Here is a 22,834-nt window from a genome sequence, read left to right on the forward strand (position 1 = left end):
TGATGTTGACCCTTTTCTGAGGTCTTAGAAGCCAGGAAAAGGTATTTGCGGGCCAACTCTCGCCTTGTGCGACAATTTATATTGCTCCAAAGCCAAGGACCAATTTGTCAAAGGAGCGATGCCAATCCTCGGTTGTACGGAGTACATATCATCTGACACGTAGTCAAAAACTGCCAAAACGTTACGGAGAAATGGAACGCCCAATATTGAGTCAGCCAATGAAAGGCTCTGCGCGTTGACAGAAGCCCGACACCTGAAGCAATGTTAGGCCTGGTCAGTCGTCATTGTATAGTGCATGCTCACATTTGTGTTCCATTTAGGATAAACCAGTCTCCTGGGGTGATCAAGTCGAGGGGATTGATATCAATCCATTGGCCATTTATTTTGATCTCCAAATGCTGTGGTTTTGAGCAATCGAATGAGACAACCAGACCCGATGATTGCGATGGGCCAATGATGTTGTTTGCGATCTGGTCGAACACCGTGCCACCAACGGCCATAAATGACGTCCCACTGTCTATAGCTGCAATATACGGCGATCCTGAAACAATACCTACTTCGCATTAATGCTGGCTTTCAGCAACTGGGAGATGCTAGAAGGCGTACCACTTGCCGGTAGGGAAATGTTTCTACCGTTAAACCTCATCCCATCAACCGTAATAGACCAGAGCTGCGGTGCCGGAGGGGTCCCTGGATAATTATAACTAATAATATTTAGCAAGTCATTTTCTTCAAGACATACAGAGAATACTTACTTGGGGCTGTCTACTATATCGCTGTATGTTATCTTCCGTCCGTTCGAGGCTTCCTTGTCAATGCCACCTATAGTCAAACGGCCTTCTTTAGGACTGTTTGGATCTGCATATCGCGGGAATACTGTTGAGAACTTGGGTGCAAGTACCCTTTCTTGTGCAACCAAGGTATCGAATGGTGGTAAGTTTTGATACTGGTAGAACTGCCGAGAAACATTTCGGAGACCCATGCCTAGTATTCCAGAAAAGCTTCCATTCTGAAACTCCATCTGCACAGCGTTATAAACAAGACCTATTTCATTACATATCAGATTTCGTTATTTTATACTTTTTCTCAGTATAAAGAACAAGCAGATAGCTTACCGACACCCAAGTCTCTTGCAATAATGTCCTTTGTGCCAAATTCGACATCCAAGATAGACTGATTGCCAAAAACCGGCCCAGTCCCAACAATTGTAAAGAAACTTTGATTCACTGGCATGTTTGTCGTTGGCTATATATATGTAAGCTTGCTGGTTACCAGCCATATAAACACGATTTCTTGTTCTCAGAGAGGAACTTTTACCTGAATCTCGAAAGGCGTGCTGTTGTAACATCCACTAGTGGGCGTATTCGGGCACTCGTTGGATACAAGAAACAGATCAGCGGAGCCAGTATCAAGCATAACAGGCATCCTTTGGCCATCGCACGTCAGCTCCACGGAATAATAAGTATCCCCAAGTTGCGTCACGCTAGGAAACTTGATTGGGAGTGTCTGTACTGATCCGGGCCCTGGACCAGCTAGAGCCTTTTCTTGATTGTAAGCATTACTTCCGGCAACAACATCGCTGCCAATCTCTGTGTCCGGGAGACTTAGTGGCTTAGACCATAGAGCACACTCGATGACCGCTGTCTTATCGTTTGACGAAGTTTCGGGGTGATCCGGCTTGAAGTAGATATTGAAAGCAACACATTCTTTGTTGTCGCTACACCGTTCCGCACACGTATCAACGTCGTAGTCGACCAATGTGAAAATTTCTAGATAACCATCTCGACTGGCCAGTATATCAGTGTTAACAAAGGCTGCAGCATATCCGAGTGGTGTAAGAGCAGAACTGGCCGACTCAGAATAGGCAGAGTCATTGTCGGATACACTCGCTCTCGAGGCTAACTCAATTGTGCCGGCTATTACTCGAGTAGTCAAAAGCAATAAGGGAAGTGGATGCATATTGAAAGTCTGCTTTCAGAGACCTTGGCAGCCGTCACCCAGAACTTGTGTGTCGAGGATACTGGATTGTATCATTCTCTGTTTATAGATTTGTTATATCTGTACAAACTGAGTCTACTCCGCATCATCCGAACCTTGCATATTTGGTTTCTCGTATTACAAGAAGTCCCGCAATCATTACAACGCTGCTGTGAGGAAGCGGGGTTCCGGATAATCGGATACATATTTAACATGATTGAAGAGCAATAGTTGCTAGGCTAACCAAAGTTAGATAGCCATTAATGCCGATCACAAGGGTCGCGATACGAACTTCGGAAACGGCATTCTATTTATAATTCGGAAGCGGGTATACGGCAAATATAATTCTCGTAGTAAGTAATAGAGATGCTGCCATCGGGCCCCAGCGTCTCAACGACTCGATCAAATCCATCGCGGGTGTAATTCGTGCTGCGGTCTAAGGAATCCTTTTGCTCGGTAATGCGATCCTAGCTATCATATCTGTAAATGGTCGTTCCATGGGTTGCTCCATCTGATCTGTGCACCAGAGTTTCAATGAGCACTTGGTCTCCACGATCCCCTTGCCCGGAATGCCGGTCTTCTGCGTCACGGATATCAGATCTTTTACGGTGATATCTACAACGCCCGTAGTGTCAACACAACAACAAATTGTCATCCAGTCTCGGGGTCTCTTGGTCGTGCTCTGATGACTCTAGATGAGCCAGCCCATCTCCTCAACTTGAACGGGTTGTCCAACTGCATTGTAGAAAATCTTTTGCATGACCCGGAGCATACTCATCGCAGCTGTATTGGCATGTTGAGTAACACCTACTGATCTTTGTTGTGAAGAACCCTACCAGTGTAAAGGTAGACAGACGCTTCAATATTAACAACGTGACCGTTAAATCTGGTACTTGTAATAGTCTCCTTGCACCATCCAGATATTTACATATCTTGTCCTTTGTCGTTTCGTGCTGCCTATTGATTTAAGAGACTTGCATCTGAATAGAACCATGAGCTCTAAACCCCGTAGTAATGACGTATCTATATTCTATACGCGAAAGCATTTGACTACCTTTAGGGATGCCTCCTGACAGACAACAATGAAGTAATTGTCTCCTCTTCTATCTTGGGGCGTATTCAAATGTGCGTAACGAAATCCCTTGCCTTTTGACAAATCATCTACTACTGGCCTGCATGGTATCCGTTTCAGATAGTGCCTGAATCGGCTGTTGATCAGCTGGGCAAAACCTAATCTCGCTGTCCTTAGGGTAATACTCTCAAATCGTCTTGGCCTCATCTTTCTCTCTGATCTCAGTCGGCGAAACGTCAAAACAATAGAGTCTTCTCTATCGTCAACGCGCCCTTTGTCGCTGAATCTGCTAGATTATGTCCACCGCTTTTGGAGGCTGACACTGGGCAGGTCGATTCTCAAACAACTCCTCCTCTAGTGCGTGATACTCCGTTGTCTGCATAACAGATTTTGTGCCTTGCAGTCGGCGGGAAGAAATCAAATGAAATTTGTTGTAAATGTAGGTAATTTCTGCGCCGCCTTCAACCTGAACCGTAGAGGTGTATGGATATCCTGAGCGAGCATCAAAGAGATTGTCCCATTGGGACCCCGATCGTTTACGCCGCCATAGCCGAAGGAATGGAAATCAGAATATGTGTGAGTCGTAGTCATCTTGAGTTGATGCTTTCCAGGATACACGTTTTGACTTATTATGTACGGTATCCAGGTCCTGGGAGCTCCCTTGGGTAGTTGATTGCCAACATGCCAATGAAATAGCTCTTCCACAAGGCGGGCTGGTTAGTTGCCGAATCGAAAGGAAAGCACCAGTTCGCTTTTGCTCAAAATTCCACTATCAAGATGCAGCAGAACCGCTATCTAATGGTATTTTCAGCTCGTTGATTCATCTTTAACCCCTCGGGTTCGTCTGGTGATAGTTTTTACTGTGGTATAGGGAGATAGAATCGTATCAATCTCAAGATCTGAATACTCAAACTTCAGCAGACCCTCTGAACCATTTTTGACTTGAGACAATCAAGGGGTTTCGTCTCAGCTTGTCCATTCAAGATCCAAGGACCGAACATTGGCTGCAGATGACTTTACAGGGACTGTGGCGTTGAAAGTCTCGCTTTCGTAAGACAGAATCTCTGTCTCCAGATTTCTACATAACCCGGTTATCTTCGCCGTCTCTAAGAAGTATCTACAAGATTTCCCTCTGCAGAAGCCGAGCTTGGCCCACCCTGCGGTTGCATCTCTAAATCCTCCTCACGAGATGTCGATGATCGCCTAGTCCATGATCTCTGTGCACGCTTTGCCTTTGCTGCTTCAAACCTGGCACGCTCTCTTTCCCGCTCTGCATTAATGACTTCATCCCGACGCTGTTGTTCTGACTCATTTAATCCTACCAACGCAGTCAGCAAGCCGTTGCTTTATGTCCAGTATCTTTCATTCTTGACACTTACGTCTGCCTGCAGCAATTTGGATTCTTCTGGTAAGGCCAGTAGCTTGCTGAAGGAAATTTCGTGCTCCCAAAACCACGTCGCAAGGACAATTTGGGACAACTAAGAACATATGACTCCTCATCCCCTTGTTCAGCTCTCGTGACCACTGAAGCTCTATACGATACCTTGGTGTAAACTGAGTCCCATCAAACCCTGTAACTGGTTCCTGTTCATGTTCTGGGATAGGAAGAAAGCATTGTTTCTTTAGGCTCAGTACATCCAATAAAAAGCTTTCAGAAACATGGTCAATACTTGCGCCAGTATCTAGCTTCAGAGTTGCTGGTACAGCTCTGCGGTGGCGGGGAAGATGTGGATAATCTGACAGATTGTGTGCTTGTATGTATGCAATAACAAAAAAGTCGTCTCCTTGAAGGTCAACTAAATCCTTTGCCGAGGGAGCACCTGCAAATTCCTGGTCTAGTCGAGACATAGCCGCTCTGGTAGATAACAGTCAGCACTGCTCAAAAATAAAGTGGAACAGACGAGCTCTTACGTCATGTTTCGTAACTGTGTATGCATCCTGATACTGTGGTCCTTGAGATTAGTTAAATGAAATGAACTAGTATATAAACTTACTCGGCACAAAGGTCTCTCAGGCTAAAAACCGACCCTCTAAAGAGTCTGAGTACTTTCTCCCATTCATCTTTATGCCATACCAGCCTGAACCTGTTTTCAATTGGGAAACCTGCGGTATCACAGCCGCGCTCGAGGCCATTCCTTTCGAGGTTCCTGTTTAACATAATCTGGTGAAATTGACAAAGCTGATGCGCCTTTTGAACAGAGATAGGAGGCTCATGGCCCAGATGAGCAATGACTTCTTCGTTTTCTCTGAGCATATTGTCGAGTAAATCAACTTCTTGCATATAAAGTGTCAACTGAAACCCAAGGGCCCGGACTCTTTTCACCCATTTGATAAAAACCAAAATAAGAATTAGTTCAATAATGCAGCCAATTACCAGAGAAGCATCCCGGAGAAATGACTTTGTAGAAAAAGAGGACGACATGCCTTTTTTTATCTAGGGTCACAGCAGGAAATAATAATAGTTCTGCGGAGTAGGGATTAGAAAAATGCGGATAAAAGTTAGGTAAAAGTGTTGAGAGCCACCAAGGCATTATATTCCTTGACAGGAGCTATAATTAGCAACTTTCTCAACAGGGATACCTCTGAATCTTTCTGTTGTAGCGATGAAATACCAGTTTATGATTGGCCCACGTGTTGGTAAGGCATTTTCAAGGTGGCTTATTGTGACGAATACCTGTGCATATCTCGCAGCCTGATTTCACAACAGCTGCAAGCCGAGACAGTAGCGCCAGTGTCTGCCCAATAAGGATTAAACAGTCTCACACTAACGAACTACCGAACAGTGAGCATTGCTAAATAGGCGCTTACAATCCGCTTGGGGCTGAAAAGCAGGCTGCCTGAAATTACTTCTTACCCACGCATCGTCCCTCATTTGAATACTCTCCTTACACAATTACTGGATTCAGCCACCAATGACAACATGAGTCGCCAGCCTCCATCGATGTATGTGCGACTAGCACATATGATGAAAGGTGACAAGAATCTGGCCATCTTTCGTCGATTTGACGATGCAAATATCCTATGCTTGCTTTCACTGCAAGCAGAGATCCTCCAGCTACAGAGTGACTTTTACTTGGAAAACTCTCTTGATGAGATTGGAACGGAAGAAGAACGGAAGAATGGAGAAAGCTTCTATGATAGCCAACAGAATAACAGTGACCAGCATCAGAAATTATGTCAACTGAGGGAAAAGCTAATGCGGTATAGTATGTTGCATAATCTATTTGCATATATAGCAATGCTAATAACTGTCGCTAGATAAATTCCTTGCGCAGTGTATGTCTTGGTAGTTTATGCGTTTTCGCCTGCTAAGATCCTTCTCAGATTCTGCAATCAGTCAACTCCCGAGTCCCAAAAAGTCTCAGTTACAGAGTTTGAGAAATTGGTTAGCGATGGATAAGGGAGGGAAGAACTTCCAAACAGGAGCAGAGATCAATACGTGGACTGGAGATGGATCAGATAATCCTGATCTCTATATGACTTTGCAACCCGCAGCTGAGGACGACGATTTGTTCACAAGGGGTTTGATGAGATTTATCGCGGGGCCATTTCATCTTGCATTTGGCCGGAGGATGAAGGTGGGCCAGGTTATTGACGAAGAAAGTGGCTATGTGACGTACCAAGATGCCCGCATAATACGGCTCACCAGCATCATTGTTACTGTGATAGCTGCTATCTTGCCTCCTCTCACTATCTTGGTACTCAATGGACGCCCAACAACTAACCAGAGGATTGGTTTCACGGTTTTGTTTACGGCCATTTTTGCTGGTATCCTGGCGTATTTCAGCAAGGCGAAAAGAGTGGAAATACTTGTAGCTACTGCAACGTAAGTTCAACGACTTTTCCAAAAATGCTAACAGGTATACTGACTTCATATTTACAGCTTTGTCGCTGTGGAGGTCGTTTTTATTGGGAGTGCTTTGTCTAGCACGGAACAAGCTCATATCACGGGGAACCTTACATTGATACAAGCGACGAATGGGTCTGGAATTATTACTATCAACTAGACAGCGACTTATTCTTGCTGGCATTATCATGCAATGGAACACTGCCGCGGTTCTTCTACCGACGCGCGTTGCATAGATTCTCTCGAATGCGGTGTAGAATACGTGTAAACCTTGCCGCGGGATTTACTCTCTCGTGGTTCCGAGTTTTGGGACTCTGGGCCAGGGGCCAAAACTACTTGGTAACAGCTTCCCTAGACCTCTATAACACTCCCAGGGGAGTAATACTAGTGGATGGCGTCATATTTCCGCCGTACCTAGTTTCTACTTTCGCCGTCCTTGTCCTAACTAGTAAATAGGGCGTTGGCTATGTCTACCCAGCACCGTTTGGCCTTGCCACTCTTCTTTGTCCCTAGTAGTCATAATGAAGTTTTTGATTACGTCTTTAGTCTGTTGCATCTGAAGCCCACTTCATGTTGAAGGTCACTGCGCTGGCACCTCATTTGAATCAACGGCCTCTCGTGTGACCGATTGCAAAATGCTACCTTCACTTCACTGGAGTTGAGAGCCTTTTGACGACGGTATTGGCTGCAGACATATCGCCCTTGGAAATTTCCAGGCCAGTTGTTGTGAACTCAAGGAAAGGCCGGAGTTGCTGAGGAGAGAATGTTGCTTCAAGTATCTCAAGGCTTCACTGACGGAAAGGCTTGATTGGTGATGCTTTCAGGGGTGCAGCGTTCAGATTCCTCAATGTCTCATCGTCAGACTCTCGAGACAGTACAAAATGGCGCCCTTCCATGGAAGCTAGTTACATGGTTTAGTCACTTGTGTTGCACAAAAGTGCCGTGGAACTCCCACCAATTGCCGAAAAGGGCAGTTAAGCTGGGTATTCCAACAAGGACAGCTACTTTTATAGAGCTAGAGTACATTAAAGCTCTGGATTTAGGGATTGTGGCGGTTTTCTCAGCTAAGCTTGGAGATGTATCTATCTGATGGCTGAGGTTTATTATCTGGCTGGTTGATATACGATAAAGAAGGTAGTGACTATTCTCAATGTAAGAAGATGTTCAGTACATCTTACCTAGGAATTCAATTCCAAACGTTCTGTGATAATCACCATCCGTCCATGCTTTGCAACCTGTTCTCCAAGACCGCTTGGATGATTCTATAACAGTCATGTAGCGATTGCTTGGTCTCCTTATACTCCTGTTCTGTCTCGCAGAGTTTCAGCTTAGGCCTCTGTAAAGCCGTCTTTGAATATTATCAAGCATCGGACCCCTGCTTCGTCGACGGCAGCGGCATCACGTAGCGATATCTAAGTTGTGAGCTTGAAGCGTTATCTGCCGCTGAGACTTGTGGTTGAGAGCTTAATCCGGCCAAGAGAACCTAGTGTCAAGTTCGCCAATTTTGTACGCCCCGTCTGATGGGTATCCCAATCATTACAAGGTGCAGATGCAATGCTTCATTAGAAAACGTTCAGGTCCCAGCCCTGAAATGCAAAAAAGACATCAACTGTCATAAATTCATTCCATCTCTGCTCAGTCTGCATTAGAAAATTCCCCGTCGTATGGCCGGTGTGATTGTAGAACCAACCTCGAGTGTATTCATTACAAGCTCAAGCTCTTCCCGCCCGCCAGGCATCTCACCCCAGTCTTTTGTCTATCGACGCTGTTTCACAACCTCGACAAGACACGCGACCCAGTTCCCCGCCTTATTTGCAGTGACTTCCGACTCTGTCTCACTGAGCTCTTAGTATTTTAATAGGCATAGCCATCGCCTCGGCCCAGCCTAGGTAAGTACCTCCTACCTGTAAGGGAGGTTGGTTTACTCATCTTGCGAAAGATGAAGTGGATTGTATCCGGGAGCATATATACCGTCTGCTCGGGTTGAATCATCAGGTAGCGTGCTTGGCTATTAAATCGCATTGCGTCGCGTTCCCACTTTAGCCGGTCCTGCCAGCGAAGCGGGGTCCAGTCAATCCCGACAGGAACTGGCAAGTGAAAAATACCTGGAGCAAAATCGTCAACATGGGACGCTTTGTGACTGCCGCCTTCACTAAGCAGCATGAACTTAAGGTTCGGCCACTTAGAACAGTCTTAGGTAGCGCTACAGTAAGCTCAAGGGCGTCGATGCGGTGGAGAATGTCGGACTTCGGGGTGTTAAGAAGAGGGAGGTTTGAAAACAGGTACCCATTGAACCATGGTGAGCACGTTGTACTTATCATCATTCCTGTGTGTTCTATTGATCAGCTTGTTCTGAATCCGCTGCAGGGTTTTGAGAAAGAAGGGCGATTTGCGTGTGGCTTGGCTGTTGTTGGAATTGACCGCTCTTGGGCGTGTCGGGATGCTGACCCAATGAGGGTCTCTCATTGGCCCTTTGAGGAAACGCGTGTTGATTGGGCCATTGCGAGTGAGACTGCGAGGTTAGAGGCGTCGGAGACACTCTAGATCTGAGAGACGTTGGAAACAGTCGTTTAGGGGCGGGCCGTTCCATGGGAACGGTTGCTGTTGATCGATGACGAGTAGGGCCCCAGAGTCGATCGAGTTAGCGGCCTCTTGGGAGGAGCCACAGTAGTAAAGTCCAACGGCGTTGTGTTTATTCGGTGGAGACCTGAACCTTAAGAAAGCCGCAATCTCTTCAGCGTGGTACTGTCGCCAGGTAGACAAGACTCCAGGTGCATGAGGTTTTTGACTGTTAAGACACGTTCTGGCCTCGTTCAAAACGGGTTGCGCCCATTGCTGGTGGCGGTCCGCTGGCAGTGGCTTACGGGGGTTATCACGCCCAGCTACCATCTTTGCGTTCCAGTCACACCAAGCCTGGAACTCTTACTGGTCGTTATTATCGTTACACGCTCGACCGAAGGTTACGTGCTGCATCAAGTCATGGTACTTGATGTTCTCCTGCTGCATGAGTCTGTGCCATGCTCTTAAACCTCGTGCTTGGGTTGTTGTATTACGCAGGAGCTTATCTCGTATTGCAAGACATTGTATGTACCGACCCTCTGTGTCATCCTCAGCCTTGTTCGGAAGGATTTCACGCACGAGACCGAGCTGGGGATCTGTGGTTGACGCGATTTCAAAAGGTTACGGCGTCTCTGAAAGTTGCTACGTAATATGTCTAAATTGATCGAGATGGTGGGGGCTTTGAGGCTGCGACCTAACGCAGGTACCGGGCTGGTGCCAACGTAACATGGCCAATCGGAAGAGGTGGCAGCATTATGTAATCGCATCCACGTCGCGTCACCCCTGCAACGCGATCTGAGTCGCGTACGCGCTAAAGATGAAATGAGTATCTCGACGATAGTATAAGGATACCTTACCAACCATGGCCGACACAATCAACGCCGTACCAACTCCCCCGCAGTCAACAAAAAACAAGAACAAGACTCATATAGAACGAGTCCAACGGGCAAAGAACCGAATTCATCTAGCAGCCGGTGTTGACCCCTCGTCGCTCTTGGGCCAGCATTCTCCTGCAAGCTGGGCACAGAGCCTGATTGAGCAGCTCGCCACCATCATCGAGCTGGCCAGGAGTGGGACAGCCGGTATTACAGTGGAACAGTTGGTAGCTCGTCTTAAGGATGAGGCGACCCGGGACCAGACTGCCAAGGGTGTAGTCACCAACAGTATTGTCACCAGGATCAGATTGGAGATTACGGGCAAGTCGCAGGGATGTGCACCGCCAAACGGAGAGGATGAAGTCGCAGACCCTAATGGCGATGCGCACATGGCCTCATCGCCATCTAAGGGCCGACCTTGTAAAAGACGTCGCAAGAACTCTGAGACCGAACATGAGCCCCAGGCTATACGCACAGAGGATGCAGAGGACGAAGAAGACGCAGACGATTCCCGAGGCATCGTCTCTCCCAGCGCTGAAGCCAAAGGCCCCGTAAGTACTCCTACGACTAGCCCGCTCTGAGCAGCTCAATCTAACCCTCAATAGCTACCGATCGATGAATACCACAAGCGAATCGCTGCACACCGAGAGCGCCTCCAGCTCTTCGAAAACAAACGCGACGCGGCACAGGCCCTCATCAACCAAGCGGATACTCTGAACGAGGCTCTCCAAAAAGCAATCTCAAGCCGCGATGTCGCCAGGGCAAAATCTCAAGAGTCCGCGAACGCACTTACCGAGCTCGAGGCGCTGGTTGCCCAGCACGGACACATTCTCCCATCCTCAGTTCGAGACAGCATCCCCCAAGCCAAACAGACATCAGACGAGGCGAACCGCGAAACCGAACAAGCAGAGATTGACTTGGCAGCGGCTCAAAAGAGTGTAGATGACCACGCGGACAAGGAGCTAGGGCTCCAGCATGAAGTTGGGCTGATGAATGATGCCATTGCGGGTTGTGTGGACGATATTTCTAATGTGGAGAAGGACTTGGGCGCGGCGATATGCTTGCAGCGTCTGCAGCGCGTGAACTGGGAGATGTTGCGGGCTAGGTCGGTTGAGCAGGTGAATGACTTCCTGCGGGCAATTAATGACTTTCTGGAACCAGGTGAGGGAGCTGAATAGGTTATGGGGGCTTTTTTACGATATGATGGCGTTGGCAGGGACTTGGGTTGTATGATCATGATACCCAGCATTTACTGAGACTTGGTTGAGTCTTACGGAGTTCTAGGGGTTATTCAGCAGCAGTTGTTTCGAAATAATGAGATGGTGAGGAGCATAATGTTACAGAGAGCATATGGGTCTCTTTGAGCAGGCATTTATTTACCTCTTATTTGAACGCAACTGGACACGTAGTGCGATGTTTTGCACTCGATTGAAGATGATATCCTGTGATGCATCAAGGACAGCGATTCTGGTGTGGAGGATTCCTATGAAATGTGTCGAAGGTCATGGTTCGAATCGCGAACGCAGCGGGGCCTTTTTTTGAGGGCGGTGTGGTGAAAATTGCCTAACTTAGAACTGAGCTCTTGGCAGGAATAAATTGCCCCGCGTTCCTAGAGCAGGGCTGGCATCTTAAGATCGGCGCTCCACTTGAGGAGCTACCCTGAACCCACAGAGCGACAGCCAAACTCATCTTGAGATACCGCTTGTAAGATGCATTGCTGCCTGTCTTTGTCCCAACCTACGGTGTTTCGGTAGATTGCCACTCCGCAACTCAATGTATTACTTTCTGTGCAATTACGCTTAGACAGAACCCGTATTGTTGGCATTGCGGAATAAGTACATGTTACAATTACCCCCCGATGACAATAATCTGGAGTTGGTCTCGAGGAGGTGGAGTTTATCACAACTCTGCTTACAAAAATATCATTCAGCGCCCCCGGGCCTTAAGCCGCTCCTGTGACCACACTGCAGAGGCGTAGTTTCTGGGCAGCTTCAACATCCCCCGCCTCAATCCCCTTGCCCTAAGTACACGGCGTTACATATCGCGTGCAAACGCTGCGCGTCATCATTGAACGACTCATGAGCGCCCAAATGTTAACCGCACGGTTCCGACGTTTTGTTCGTCATCGACCACATTTATCTGAGTATGGAAGGCAATATGCATCGGAAGAAGCTTACATAACCTGGATCATTATCTATTCGCCCCCAACGCAGTAAACGGAACAATAATTATGCTGACGGCTTATTACCCCGCCATTGCAAACATTCTGAAATACTTCAACATCCAAATACAAACCCACGCACAACCAAGTATCATGGCCTCCTTCGCAAGATCTGCCTCGAAGCTTATCGACTTATTAAGTGATAAGTCACAGAGCCCAAACTTGACCATAGTAGACTCAATTCTTGTACATCTAGGCATCGCAGATATATACGCATTACACGCATCGAGCCGATCTCTGCGCTGGTTAGTGGATTACATGACGGAGTCGCCATGCTTGCTCAATATCACGAGGGAATTGCAGCCTTTTGTCAACGACCCGATGCGCTTCCGGGAGGAGCTTGGCAAGCACGACGGGCTCATTGCAGGAGACTTCGTCCGCAACTTCTTTGAATTTCATCGTTGGGAAGTCAGCTCGCTGCTTCTATATATTGAACGTGGATCCAAGTGTCAGGGTTTTATCCAGTATCTACTTGATCATGAAGGATACAGAGCTTATTCGGAACAAAAGTTATTCTGTCGTGACAGTAACCCAGACACATATATTGTCATCATGGCTACGCCCGACTCTCCCATCGTTGAAATCATCAACAAGGCTCTTACGACAGCTGGTTTGAATGTTATATCCTGGAATAAAGCCTACTGTCTACTTCCGATTCCAACCGTGGTATCTCACAAGTTCTACCCTATCAAACCCTTCGACGATGCCCTTGGCAAATCACTTCGCGAACGGGCCAAACGAGGTTGGACGACAAGGGACATGCTTTGGCCTGATTTGACAACTCAACTCATTTCTCGCAAGGAATGTCGTCAAATTGGCGGACCAAGCTCTCTAGTTATAAAACTTGGAAATGAACCGCCAGGAGACTACACTCCTGACTACGTCCTCGAGGGGAGCGTCTATTCTTTGATATGGAAGTCGACGGATACTGGTCGGCGCTTATGTGTTACGATGCAGCCTGGGCCTGTTTCCCATTCACTTCGTTATGCATACGCAAATGGCGAAGTCGGTCATGGCTGCAAAGACTGGGAAAGATTCTTGCGTGACCGATTAGACCGTTGGACTTATGTCGAGATAGCCAAGTTGGATCCTGAGGAGCAGCCACAAGGGTTCTACCATATGGCCCCAGGGAACTATCGCGTCCGTATCCCTGCCGGGTACCAACTGCCAGAAACGTGGGACTATGCAGACGACCAGATCATTCCGTGGTTTCAAGAATGGGAGAAAACTTACTCAATGTGTAACGAGTACTATAGAGGATGATTAGTAACCTCTTGTTTTGATTTAACGTTATATTTTTCAATGTTAAAGTATTATATAATCTTCATCTTTTAATCTAGAAGACCCCTTTTTAATAGGATATAAGCAGAAATATCTTTCATAATATTAATTAAGATAGTACAAAGCCCCTATAATCTCTTGATGGCACTACAGTATATCGATACTTCATCGAGCTGTGTGAATAGCGCATGCTTCTCAAGACTTCTAGGCGCTGGTATTAGACAAGACTGATGGGCCGGCTTAGTAACGCTACTTCTCAACTTTGGGCTCCGATGTATTTCAGCCACTGAATCCCATAGCTGGCTTTCAGTTCACCCAGCTTGCTTCGGCATGTGAGTGGAGGCCCAAAGGCCATGCAGGTGAAGCTTGAACAGATTTCCGGTGAGAAGTGGGTGATGCTGAACTGTTTCTGGAGAGACTTACCGTTGCCCTCTTCTTGCATACGTGAAGCCTTGTCTAGTTCGTTACTCTGAGTCTTCCACCCCTTTCTTATTACTCTGTTCATATTTCCAAGCTAACCAATGGTTTGACAGACCCAATGCAAGATTTTGGAAAGGACACAGCCAAAATAGAGGATGCGTCTGCCTGGGTCAGTCTGAATACTTTTACGGGTCGAATCACGAACAATGGCCTCGTGGATTTCTCACTTTATGCCATTATCGAGATTCCAAAGGCTCTAGAGAAAGAGATCCCCCCATCCGGGCCAACGCGAGACTTTAAGCTTAGGACTGCCAACAACTGGATCCTCGCAGGCGGTGTCAAGCTCTTCAAGGACGCTCGCAAGGCTGATACCCTCGATGAAGGGGGGGGGGGCTGGTAGCGTTGGCACCGGGTCCAATATACATTGGAACCGGAGGACAATCTGGACTTTGCATGGACAGATGGCGGTTTTTGGCTGAGGCGGTTTCAAGAGCTTGGGTCTGATGATAGTCACGGCAGCCTTGGTTACGAGGCCACACAGGTAGCTTGTCGCATGGAGAAGATTATGGAGGACAATGGCCAGCCAGAGGCTCGACGGCTTGGTACGACTGAGGAAGATGGTCGGGCCGAGGAAAAGATGATTCTAGATGTCGGTATTAATTATGAAGAGTAGCATAAATCTTATCAGCCAATTGAATAAGCATTTAAATCCATCACGAAGAACTCGAAAACATCTCGGGCCATGTTTCCTTCTCGCCCACGACCATGGTATAAGACAATTCAGCGTAATGCTCTGCTGCCGAGCATAGTTGAGGAGCAAGTTGGTCATACACATTCGCCAGGTTGTTGAATGCCCATGGCACAGCGTCATTCGCCACCCCCCACCGTTCAACTTCGAGTCGCGGCCGATCCGTAATGTTACTGGGCGGACATGCAATGATGCTGTATCCCAGAGCCTTGAGGCCTTTGAGGATCATCTTGGCCGCAAGATTTAGCTGGCTATTCTTCAACAGGTGGGCGCCGAAGGCGAAGTAGGGTCCCCAGAGTTCTAGCCGAATCGCGCAGTCGTTGTTTGTCGGGTAGGTTTTCTCGAGAGCCTTCAAGAGCCGACTTGCTTTGGCTTCGTTGCCGGAGCCAGGGTGATCAAGAAGCCTCCGGAGGTCGTCGGCAAGCACCTTGCGTCTCTGGAGGATGGAACCAGACGTGGCTTTCTTAGACAAACACAGCCCGCAGTCGCACGTGAACCCCCAGTGATTCAAGCCCTTTTGGGTCTCTTGGTAAGATTCGAAGGGCACAGGAAGGCGATAGCAGAAAAAGAGTTCAGTGCCAGCAGGGAGATCGCTCGTCGCGCGCACGATTTGCATGTCTCCGATGAAGGAGCGTCGACAGTTGCCCACACAGGAATGGTTGATACGAGAAGCGAGGAGCCAAATGCCCGAGGTTGTGTACTTGAAGTCTTCGTCACCCGTCATATCTCTGCTGCTGGATGTTGCCTTGAGGAATGACTCGCGGCTCGTCCTCGGAGCACCAAAACAGTTCAGGGAGTTAATCTTTTCGACCAGGAAACTGAGTCTCGGTTAGCTGCCTGGCTCAAATGGTTTACCAGCCAAAGTGGCAGAAGACAACTTACGAATCGACTACTGGGGTTCCGTCAGTCTCCAAGACCGTAGCCTTTTGGTAATCGGCGTGGTGGAGGTCTCCAAACTCGGCGGATAACGACGAGTTATGGTACAGTTTCTGCACAATCAGGCTCAAGAGACGTGCTTGGCCACCCATTACTATCCTCTTGGTTGCAAGATTCATCAGCATTTTGGTCTGCTTTGTGGATTGCTCATCCCCGGCAAAGCTGTAGGAGAATGCCTTTTCGCAGAGCAGAAGCTCCCCCGCTGAGACCGCCTTGGTGGTGAAGAGCCCTTTGCCCCGGCCTGGTGACTCGCGAATCTCTACTGGAGCTGAGAAAGTGGCACAGTCGATGAAGGGGGGTGTTTTTTCTGCCTGCTTGTACATTTGCTTGAATTTGTACTCGCCTGTTTGCTGTTCGTTAAGCCGCTCGTGGAGCCGATCTTTCTCGGAGCTGGCTGCCTTGTTTTCAGGGAACGACTGTGTCAGTTTTTCCAGCACCTCGAGACTCTGCTGATAGTCACCGAGCTCATACAATGCTCGAGCCTTGCGGAAGAGAGATTTTTCGGATGGCATCGCAGGATTGGTGGCTTTCTCGGCATCCAACAAGGCCTGCTTCGGTCGGTCCATGTTCAGGTTTACAAGTGAGCGGTTGAGGAAAGCGAGCTGTCTCTCGTCAGAATTTCGACCAGCTCGAATAGCTGCAGAGTACCTAGATGGCTGTCAGTTATGTGCTCTCGGCTGACCAACTGCTTGGCCTAATCGTCAGAGTCAGACAAGCCGAGATGAGAAACATACAGTCGCAGTGCTTCAGCCCATTTCTTGGCCTGTACAGCGTCGTTTCCTTGCTTTCGAAGGTCTGTACTGTTCTCGCCTGAAATCACCGTCGATGGCCTCCAGTGCGAGGGAATGCGATCGTCAGCTCCGTCCAGCCAAATCATATCGCTAGGGTGATCGACTCTGAGCGAGTATGTACCGTCCGTGGCACATTTGAAGAAGGGCTCTTTGAGGATGCAGACCATGTTTGGGTTGAGGATCTCAGTGGTAGGGACGATGGTCTCTTCAGGTTGGTGATAGAGCTGGAGCAACACAGCGATTCCCTTCTCATCCTCCACAATGGCCATCACAGCCGTCATGCGGTCCGGGGGCGTGAGGACGCGCAGCATGATCTTCTTCCCTCGATGATGGGTTTCGAGTCTCATGTCGGAGATCATGATGGGTTCCAGGTCGTTGACGGAATCAATGCAAGGTGGGTAAGGCGCTGGGACCTGCGTGGTAGCGATTGTGTTTTCGTCCGACCGAGGGCCATATGAGGCGGCCATGAGTTTCATCAAGAAGGACGAGACGAGTTGTTGAGAAGGGGGGTGATCTCGCACGGCTTGGCCCTTTCTTCGGGCTGCTCGCTCTGCAGCGCCCTGAAGTTGCTTCAGATAGCCGATGTACTTACTCTCGTTTGAGACATCTTTGATATCCATGTTGGGATTGAGAGTTGAATAGTTGAGGCAGCGTTGGTTGAAATGGGGATTGAGAGTACAGCTCGAGGCTTAGGTCGTGAGCTACGTCTTAAATGATGATTTGGCGGGCCGCAGGTGAAAACAATAGACACCCAAAATGCCTCGTCAGGCCATCACAATGGTTGGCCTCCCACAGGTGACCGCATATTTGTGAACAATCTTGTGTGACCAATGCTGTCCATGTATTGGTCAACAGAGATTACCCCTCTCACCGTTTGCCCATTTGAAAGCCCAGCAACCAAAGGCAAATAATCGAATCAATGATCTTTATAGAAGCAGGGTTCTTTGGCCGGCTTCTCGTCTTGGGCTGGCGGTACCCATGCCCGAGCCACGTGATGCATCGTTGGGTCAATCAATGAAATTGTCGTGAAGTTGTGCCAAAGTGAAGAAACTTCAGCCGTCTTTCATTTTCCCCTGTACCTCCCCGTATACAAAAAACACAAAAAGAAAAAAAGAAAATAAAAAAAGGGATTCTTAAACAACCATTCACCAAGCACATGCATCATTATCTTCTCTAAGCTATTCCAATCTCCAATCTACCCTACTTGCCTGGCCACAAAACCAGGCTTTTTCCGAACGTTGTCGCTATTATGCGAACATGTCGCTGAGCAGGGCAGTGATCAACGTAATGTCAATCAAGGGAGGGGTTGTAGCTAACTAAAAGTCAAAATTAACAATAACGTACGTGATAAGCAAGTGTAACAAACAAGTAAGTGCAACACTCTAATTTTCATCTTAAATCGCAATATTTAAATAGCTTTAAGATATCGAAACTCAGCCTACAGTGGCTATAATTTCGAATACAGCTTAATTAGTGTATGGCATAAATAGAAAAGAATTTCTAAAATGGAAGAGAATTGTCAGATAATGGTTTGGTTCAGAAATCATTGCCCTCACAATTATACCATCGTTCAGATGCCCTTAGCCAGCTTCTAAAGCTCAGAGACAATAGCCTTTGATGGATTCTCCTTTCTGGAGAAAGAGAAAACTGCGTCGATTCATTGTGCGGTTTTTGGTTCTGATGGAAAACCCTTGTTGAAGCCCCATTGGCGGCTTGTTTGACCGGCTGCAGCCACAACAGCACCTTCATGTCCTACCTCACACGAGTACTGCAGCAGACAAGGCGGATGAAGCCGACAGGATGTGTTATTTTGTCAGCCAACGTTGCCAGAAATGCATCAACCCATTTGGATATCTTCGATGCGCCGGGCGCAGGCTGGACGGCTCTTACACGCCACATCTCGCGATAGGGATCGCCAGCAGGCCATTGATGACGTGCAATACGAAGTGCACGACAAAGTGCACCGGCGTATGCTACTGGCGATTGACGTGATTGGGGTGATTGGGGTCATAACGACGGGGGCTGGCGCGGCACAGGAGATGTCGCTGTCGCTGGGGTTGCAGCTCATTACTGGGCCGCGCCAGGCCCGGCCCGACCCAATTTGCCCCAATTGCTGGTCCAAAGTGGGGTCGATCACCAAATGGACTTGAACTGAAGATCGAGCTGAGCTTGGTGTCAGCGCTTAAGCGACTCGCCCGTCTCATCTCGTTGGGCTGTGACCGAATGAAAGATGGTTGTGCCGCCAAGCTAGATGTGCCACGCAGAAGCACCTGATTGGTTGTTTCGGCCACCGGCCCAGTCGATGACTCCCTGGCGTGTTTGCCATCAAACTCCGCCACCTCTTTATAAACAAGGAGTCCTCATATGTGCTCCTCACGTCCTCCTCACACTAAACTAGCAACAAATGCAAGCACAAATCGAGAACCTCTTTACGTTGAACGCCGCGGATTTCTACCAGGTCAGCCAAGACTGCACTAATTAAGATCCTGTGCGACATAATGCTAACGCCTTTTGTTTCAGATCGTGAACTCGTGCATACGATCGGCGATCTAAAGTTCCGGAGTCGAAAACCGACATTGTGGCGTCCACAGGCTAGGCAAAATGTCAGCGATGCCTACTGTTCACCAATTGCCATCTTTCACGGACACCGCCTCATATTTGGCAAACAGCCGATTTCAATGTATTTGGTATTTACCTCACAAAAAGAGATCCTGTTTGGTTAAGATCACGCCAAAAGATAACCAAAGAGCGCTTCAGCGGGTGAAAGGTGTTTGGGAATCATGCCTCGCGGCGACATCAACGCTTCAAGACTTGGCGGCAATTGCTGAGGATTGTTGCTGCGCTCGCCACCACCGTAATAAAATATGGGGAAGCGGTCTAGCACATGAATTGGCCAATCGATGGCAAAATGAGATACGAAACGCCTCAGGTCTTACGACTCACGGAAGAAACCTAAGCGTGAAGACGGAGGACTCGAAAACGTCAGTTCACATCGCGTTCGTCAAACATCAGGTTCTAGAAGAGGAAACATTGCTCTCAAAACTGCAATCAGTTGTTGATACTCGGGCAAGAAAAACTGGATCTTTGTATTTTTACACCCATGCAGACGATGCCTTCGATGGCATGATCAAGATAGGGTACACCAGCCGGGAGATAGAAACTCGACTGCTTGAATGGAATGAATGTGGCAATGGTCATCCAAAACTCCTCGACTCTCTTTCCGGCGTGCGACATCCAGAACGTGTCGAGCTGTTAACACACTTCGAGCTCGTGGGATGCTGGTATGCACAGAGATGGTGCGAGCATCATCGCAAAGCCCATATTGAGTGGTTTAAAGTCGACTTGGAAAGAGTGCGAACAGTTGCACGTCTCTGGTGCCGCTGGATGCAGGATGCCAACCCATATGACAGACGCGGCTGTCTCAAAGATCATTGGGCGGGACATATCAAGTTCTTGGTACAGCATGACAATCCAATCACAGCCAAAGCGATGGTGCAAATTCAGAAAATAGAAGAAGGATCAGACGAGGTGTATAAGTTCATCGACGACAAGATGCTGCGGAAGAAACAAGACGCTGTCGTGAAGGAGGAAGCCGAAGAAGAATGATCAATTGAAACCGCAATATACCCTATCTCGATGATCCGTGCCTAGTTGGGACACGGTAAGGGCTTTATACTCAAACAACAACCACGCTGGAGACTCTATTATAGTTGATTTAGTCTGTCGACTTTCCACTTTTTCTTTCTCTTAATTATAAATAAGTGATGAACTTACAACATCATAGAGTTGTCTTGTTCCCCTCCATCCTCGGCTGTATTTCCTCTAATAGTTGCTACCCAGCCATCTCTAGTCAACTGAATCCGGTCATTCCCAAGCTCTGTAGCGTGCCTGTAATAAATTTCTGTATCTCTAAAGTTGGAGTTTTATAAGGTTTACTTACCTTAATAATATAATTACTGCCTTAATTAAGCAGTATTAATACTACCTACCCTTAAGTAGCTATATTAGTCTTTACTTTATCTTACCTAAAAGATTTTAAATTAAAAGTTTTTATATATTAAATTAAATTTATTATACTTAAGTGTATTTCTTAAGCTAACTATGAGTTATACTTATTAATATTAATTATAGCTATTAATATAATACTATATAAAAGCTTAAAGTTTAATTAAGGCTATTATATAATTAATTATAATATTATTATAATAATTAAATTAGTATTAAGTCTAGTTAGTAATAAAGATTTTTATAAAATATATTTAATAATTTTTTTTTTTTCCTTACTATTAGCTTAATAAGGCTATTAAGCTTCTAACTTTTTATCTAAAGGCTTAAATAATAAGGCCTCTATAGTAGGCCTATATCTTAAAGGTTAAAATTATATAAGGTTTATCTGCCTAGTGGCATAATTACTGCCTTAATTAAGCAGTATTAATACTGCCTACAGGTCTATTACCCCTTAGCAGCTATATTAGCCTTCTTCCTTTACTATACCCAAAAGATAGGCTAAGTCTATTACACTTCTCCTTAAAGGTCAGTTAGACCCTAACTAAGTAAGAAATTAAGTATAAACTTATAAATACATTCCCTAACCTAACCTTCCCTATACCTATTAATTATTATAACCAAACAGGATATAGCGCTTATATCACGTATGCCCTACTAATTTTTACTAATTATAGACTAATTTATGCCATACTAAAAGAAACTTACTGTAAGCTGCCCTACTAACTTATAACAGACTTATAACTTAACTTATAAACTTACTGTAAGCCTAACTTATTTAATTATAAGCCCCTATAATATATATATATATTTATTTAGCATTAAATAGAACTTAACTTACTAGCTATTAATAAGACTTCTTTATATTAATAAGCCTAATATATATTACTTAATTATTAAGAGATATAATAGTTAAGCTAAGCTTAGTATATATGCCTTATATTTTTATAAATATAAACCTAATATAGACTAATTTCTTTATTTAAAACCCTAACTATTATATATTAATAGCTCTTATTTAGTATATACTGTATATATATTAAGTAATATTATACTATTAAGATATTTAGTAATACTAGCACCTTAATACCTCCTTATATTAAAGTACTACCTAATAATATTAAAATAGCAGCTAAAGTTTAATAGCTTTATAATACTATCTATACCTTATAGATATAGATAAATATATAACTAGCTGTAAATAATAAAGGAGGTAACTATAAATACTGTAAAAGAGACCTTAGAGAAGCACTTAAGCTGCCTAAGTTAAAACTATTTAAAAGATAGGTAAGCAATATAATTCTATTCCTTACTTAAATAAAAGGTTACTTTTAATTATTTTTAAATAAATTAGATAGCCCTATAAAGAAGCTACTATTTACTATATTATTAATTTAAAGAGATATTAAAGACTGGTTTAAACCTATTATAAAGGACTACCTTAAGAATAAAGAGAACCTTTAGGATTAAGATACCTAAAATATCTTTAGAAATTAAGAAAATTTTAAATAAATACTTAAAGATAACTTTAAAGTAATTAATAAAAAATATTAGGCAGTAGCTAAATTACTTATACTTTAATAATATAAGTTATATATAGCCTATTTAGTAAAGTTTTAATAGCTAGCTGCTAAAACCTAATAGGATAATAACTTACTTATAGAGATTTACTACTAAAGCTTAAAGGAGGAAGTTAAAGATAAACTATATTTAGCTAATAGGCCTAAAGACCTAATTATATATATTACTATAGTAATTAAGATTAATAAATAACAGTATAAATATAAAAAAGAGAGGGTAAACTATAAGAGGGGAAATAACTTTAACCCTTATTACCCTAACTAATAATAAAATAATAATAATTAAAGTAACTCTTAGAACTAATAATAATAATAAAAAGGTAACTAAAGTGATACCTTATATAGATTATATAAAGGACCTATAACTTTAGGAGCTACCTAATATAATAATTAAGATTGCAGACTATATAATATATTTAAGGTTATATACTATAACTACAGATAGCTAAGATATTACTGCAATAAATATTCTTAGCTAAGATAACCTAAAGACCTTAACTACAGTAAGTAAGCACGTGTTAG

At 45.5% G+C, this 22,834-nt stretch overlaps 8 protein-coding genes across 8 annotated transcripts; 5 read left to right on the top strand and 3 right to left on the bottom strand.

Annotated features, from left to right (window-relative positions):
- Nucleotides 1-24: 24 nt before the first annotated feature.
- On the bottom strand, nucleotides 25-1,959 carry FPRO_15947 (uncharacterized protein; the record flags this gene model as incomplete). Its single annotated transcript, XM_031224872.1, has 6 exons — nucleotides 25-253; nucleotides 304-553; nucleotides 607-704; nucleotides 756-1,044; nucleotides 1,116-1,245; nucleotides 1,318-1,959. The coding sequence occupies 6 exons, from the start codon at nucleotides 1,957-1,959 to the stop codon at nucleotides 25-27; spliced, it is 1,638 nt and encodes a 545-aa protein (XP_031090088.1).
- A 2,196-nt stretch (nucleotides 1,960-4,155) lies between these two features.
- FPRO_15948 (uncharacterized protein) lies at nucleotides 4,156-5,303 on the bottom strand (the record flags this gene model as incomplete). Its single annotated transcript, XM_031224873.1, has 4 exons — nucleotides 4,156-4,367; nucleotides 4,429-4,904; nucleotides 4,961-4,993; nucleotides 5,044-5,303. 4 exons carry the CDS (start codon nucleotides 5,301-5,303, stop codon nucleotides 4,156-4,158), a joined length of 981 nt encoding a protein of 326 aa, XP_031090089.1.
- Nucleotides 5,304-5,969: 666 nt separating this feature from the next.
- Nucleotides 5,970-7,056, top strand: FPRO_15949 (uncharacterized protein; the record flags this gene model as incomplete). Its single annotated transcript, XM_031224874.1, has 4 exons — nucleotides 5,970-6,255; nucleotides 6,308-6,325; nucleotides 6,374-6,875; nucleotides 6,933-7,056. 4 exons carry the CDS (start codon nucleotides 5,970-5,972, stop codon nucleotides 7,054-7,056), a joined length of 930 nt encoding a protein of 309 aa, XP_031090090.1.
- Nucleotides 7,057-10,317: 3,261 nt separating this feature from the next.
- On the top strand, nucleotides 10,318-11,508 carry FPRO_15950 (uncharacterized protein; the record flags this gene model as incomplete). The annotated part of the gene is made up of 2 exons (XM_031224875.1): nucleotides 10,318-10,881; nucleotides 10,936-11,508. 2 exons carry the CDS (start codon nucleotides 10,318-10,320, stop codon nucleotides 11,506-11,508), a joined length of 1,137 nt encoding a protein of 378 aa, XP_031090091.1.
- Nucleotides 11,509-13,103: 1,595 nt separating this feature from the next.
- On the top strand, nucleotides 13,104-13,814 carry FPRO_15951 (uncharacterized protein; the record flags this gene model as incomplete). The annotated part of the gene is made up of 1 exon (XM_031224876.1): nucleotides 13,104-13,814. One exon carries the CDS (start codon nucleotides 13,104-13,106, stop codon nucleotides 13,812-13,814), a length of 711 nt encoding a protein of 236 aa, XP_031090092.1.
- A 556-nt stretch (nucleotides 13,815-14,370) lies between these two features.
- Nucleotides 14,371-14,925, top strand: FPRO_15952 (uncharacterized protein; the record flags this gene model as incomplete). Its single annotated transcript, XM_031224877.1, has 2 exons — nucleotides 14,371-14,648; nucleotides 14,772-14,925. The coding sequence occupies 2 exons, from the start codon at nucleotides 14,371-14,373 to the stop codon at nucleotides 14,923-14,925; spliced, it is 432 nt and encodes a 143-aa protein (XP_031090093.1).
- Nucleotides 14,926-14,965: 40 nt separating this feature from the next.
- Nucleotides 14,966-17,347, bottom strand: FPRO_15953 (uncharacterized protein; the record flags this gene model as incomplete). The annotated part of the gene is made up of 3 exons (XM_031224878.1): nucleotides 14,966-15,818; nucleotides 15,883-16,584; nucleotides 16,671-17,347. 3 exons carry the CDS (start codon nucleotides 17,345-17,347, stop codon nucleotides 14,966-14,968), a joined length of 2,232 nt encoding a protein of 743 aa, XP_031090094.1.
- A 1,981-nt stretch (nucleotides 17,348-19,328) lies between these two features.
- Nucleotides 19,329-20,333, top strand: FPRO_15954 (uncharacterized protein; the record flags this gene model as incomplete). The annotated part of the gene is made up of 1 exon (XM_031224879.1): nucleotides 19,329-20,333. The coding sequence occupies one exon, from the start codon at nucleotides 19,329-19,331 to the stop codon at nucleotides 20,331-20,333; it is 1,005 nt and encodes a 334-aa protein (XP_031090095.1).
- Between the last annotated feature and the right edge of the window lie 2,501 nt (nucleotides 20,334-22,834).

Source organism: Fusarium proliferatum, assembly GCF_900067095.1.
Source record: "Fusarium proliferatum ET1 genome assembly, contig: FPRO_scaffold017, whole genome shotgun sequence".
NCBI classification, from domain to species: Eukaryota; Fungi; Ascomycota; class Sordariomycetes; order Hypocreales; family Nectriaceae; genus Fusarium; species Fusarium proliferatum.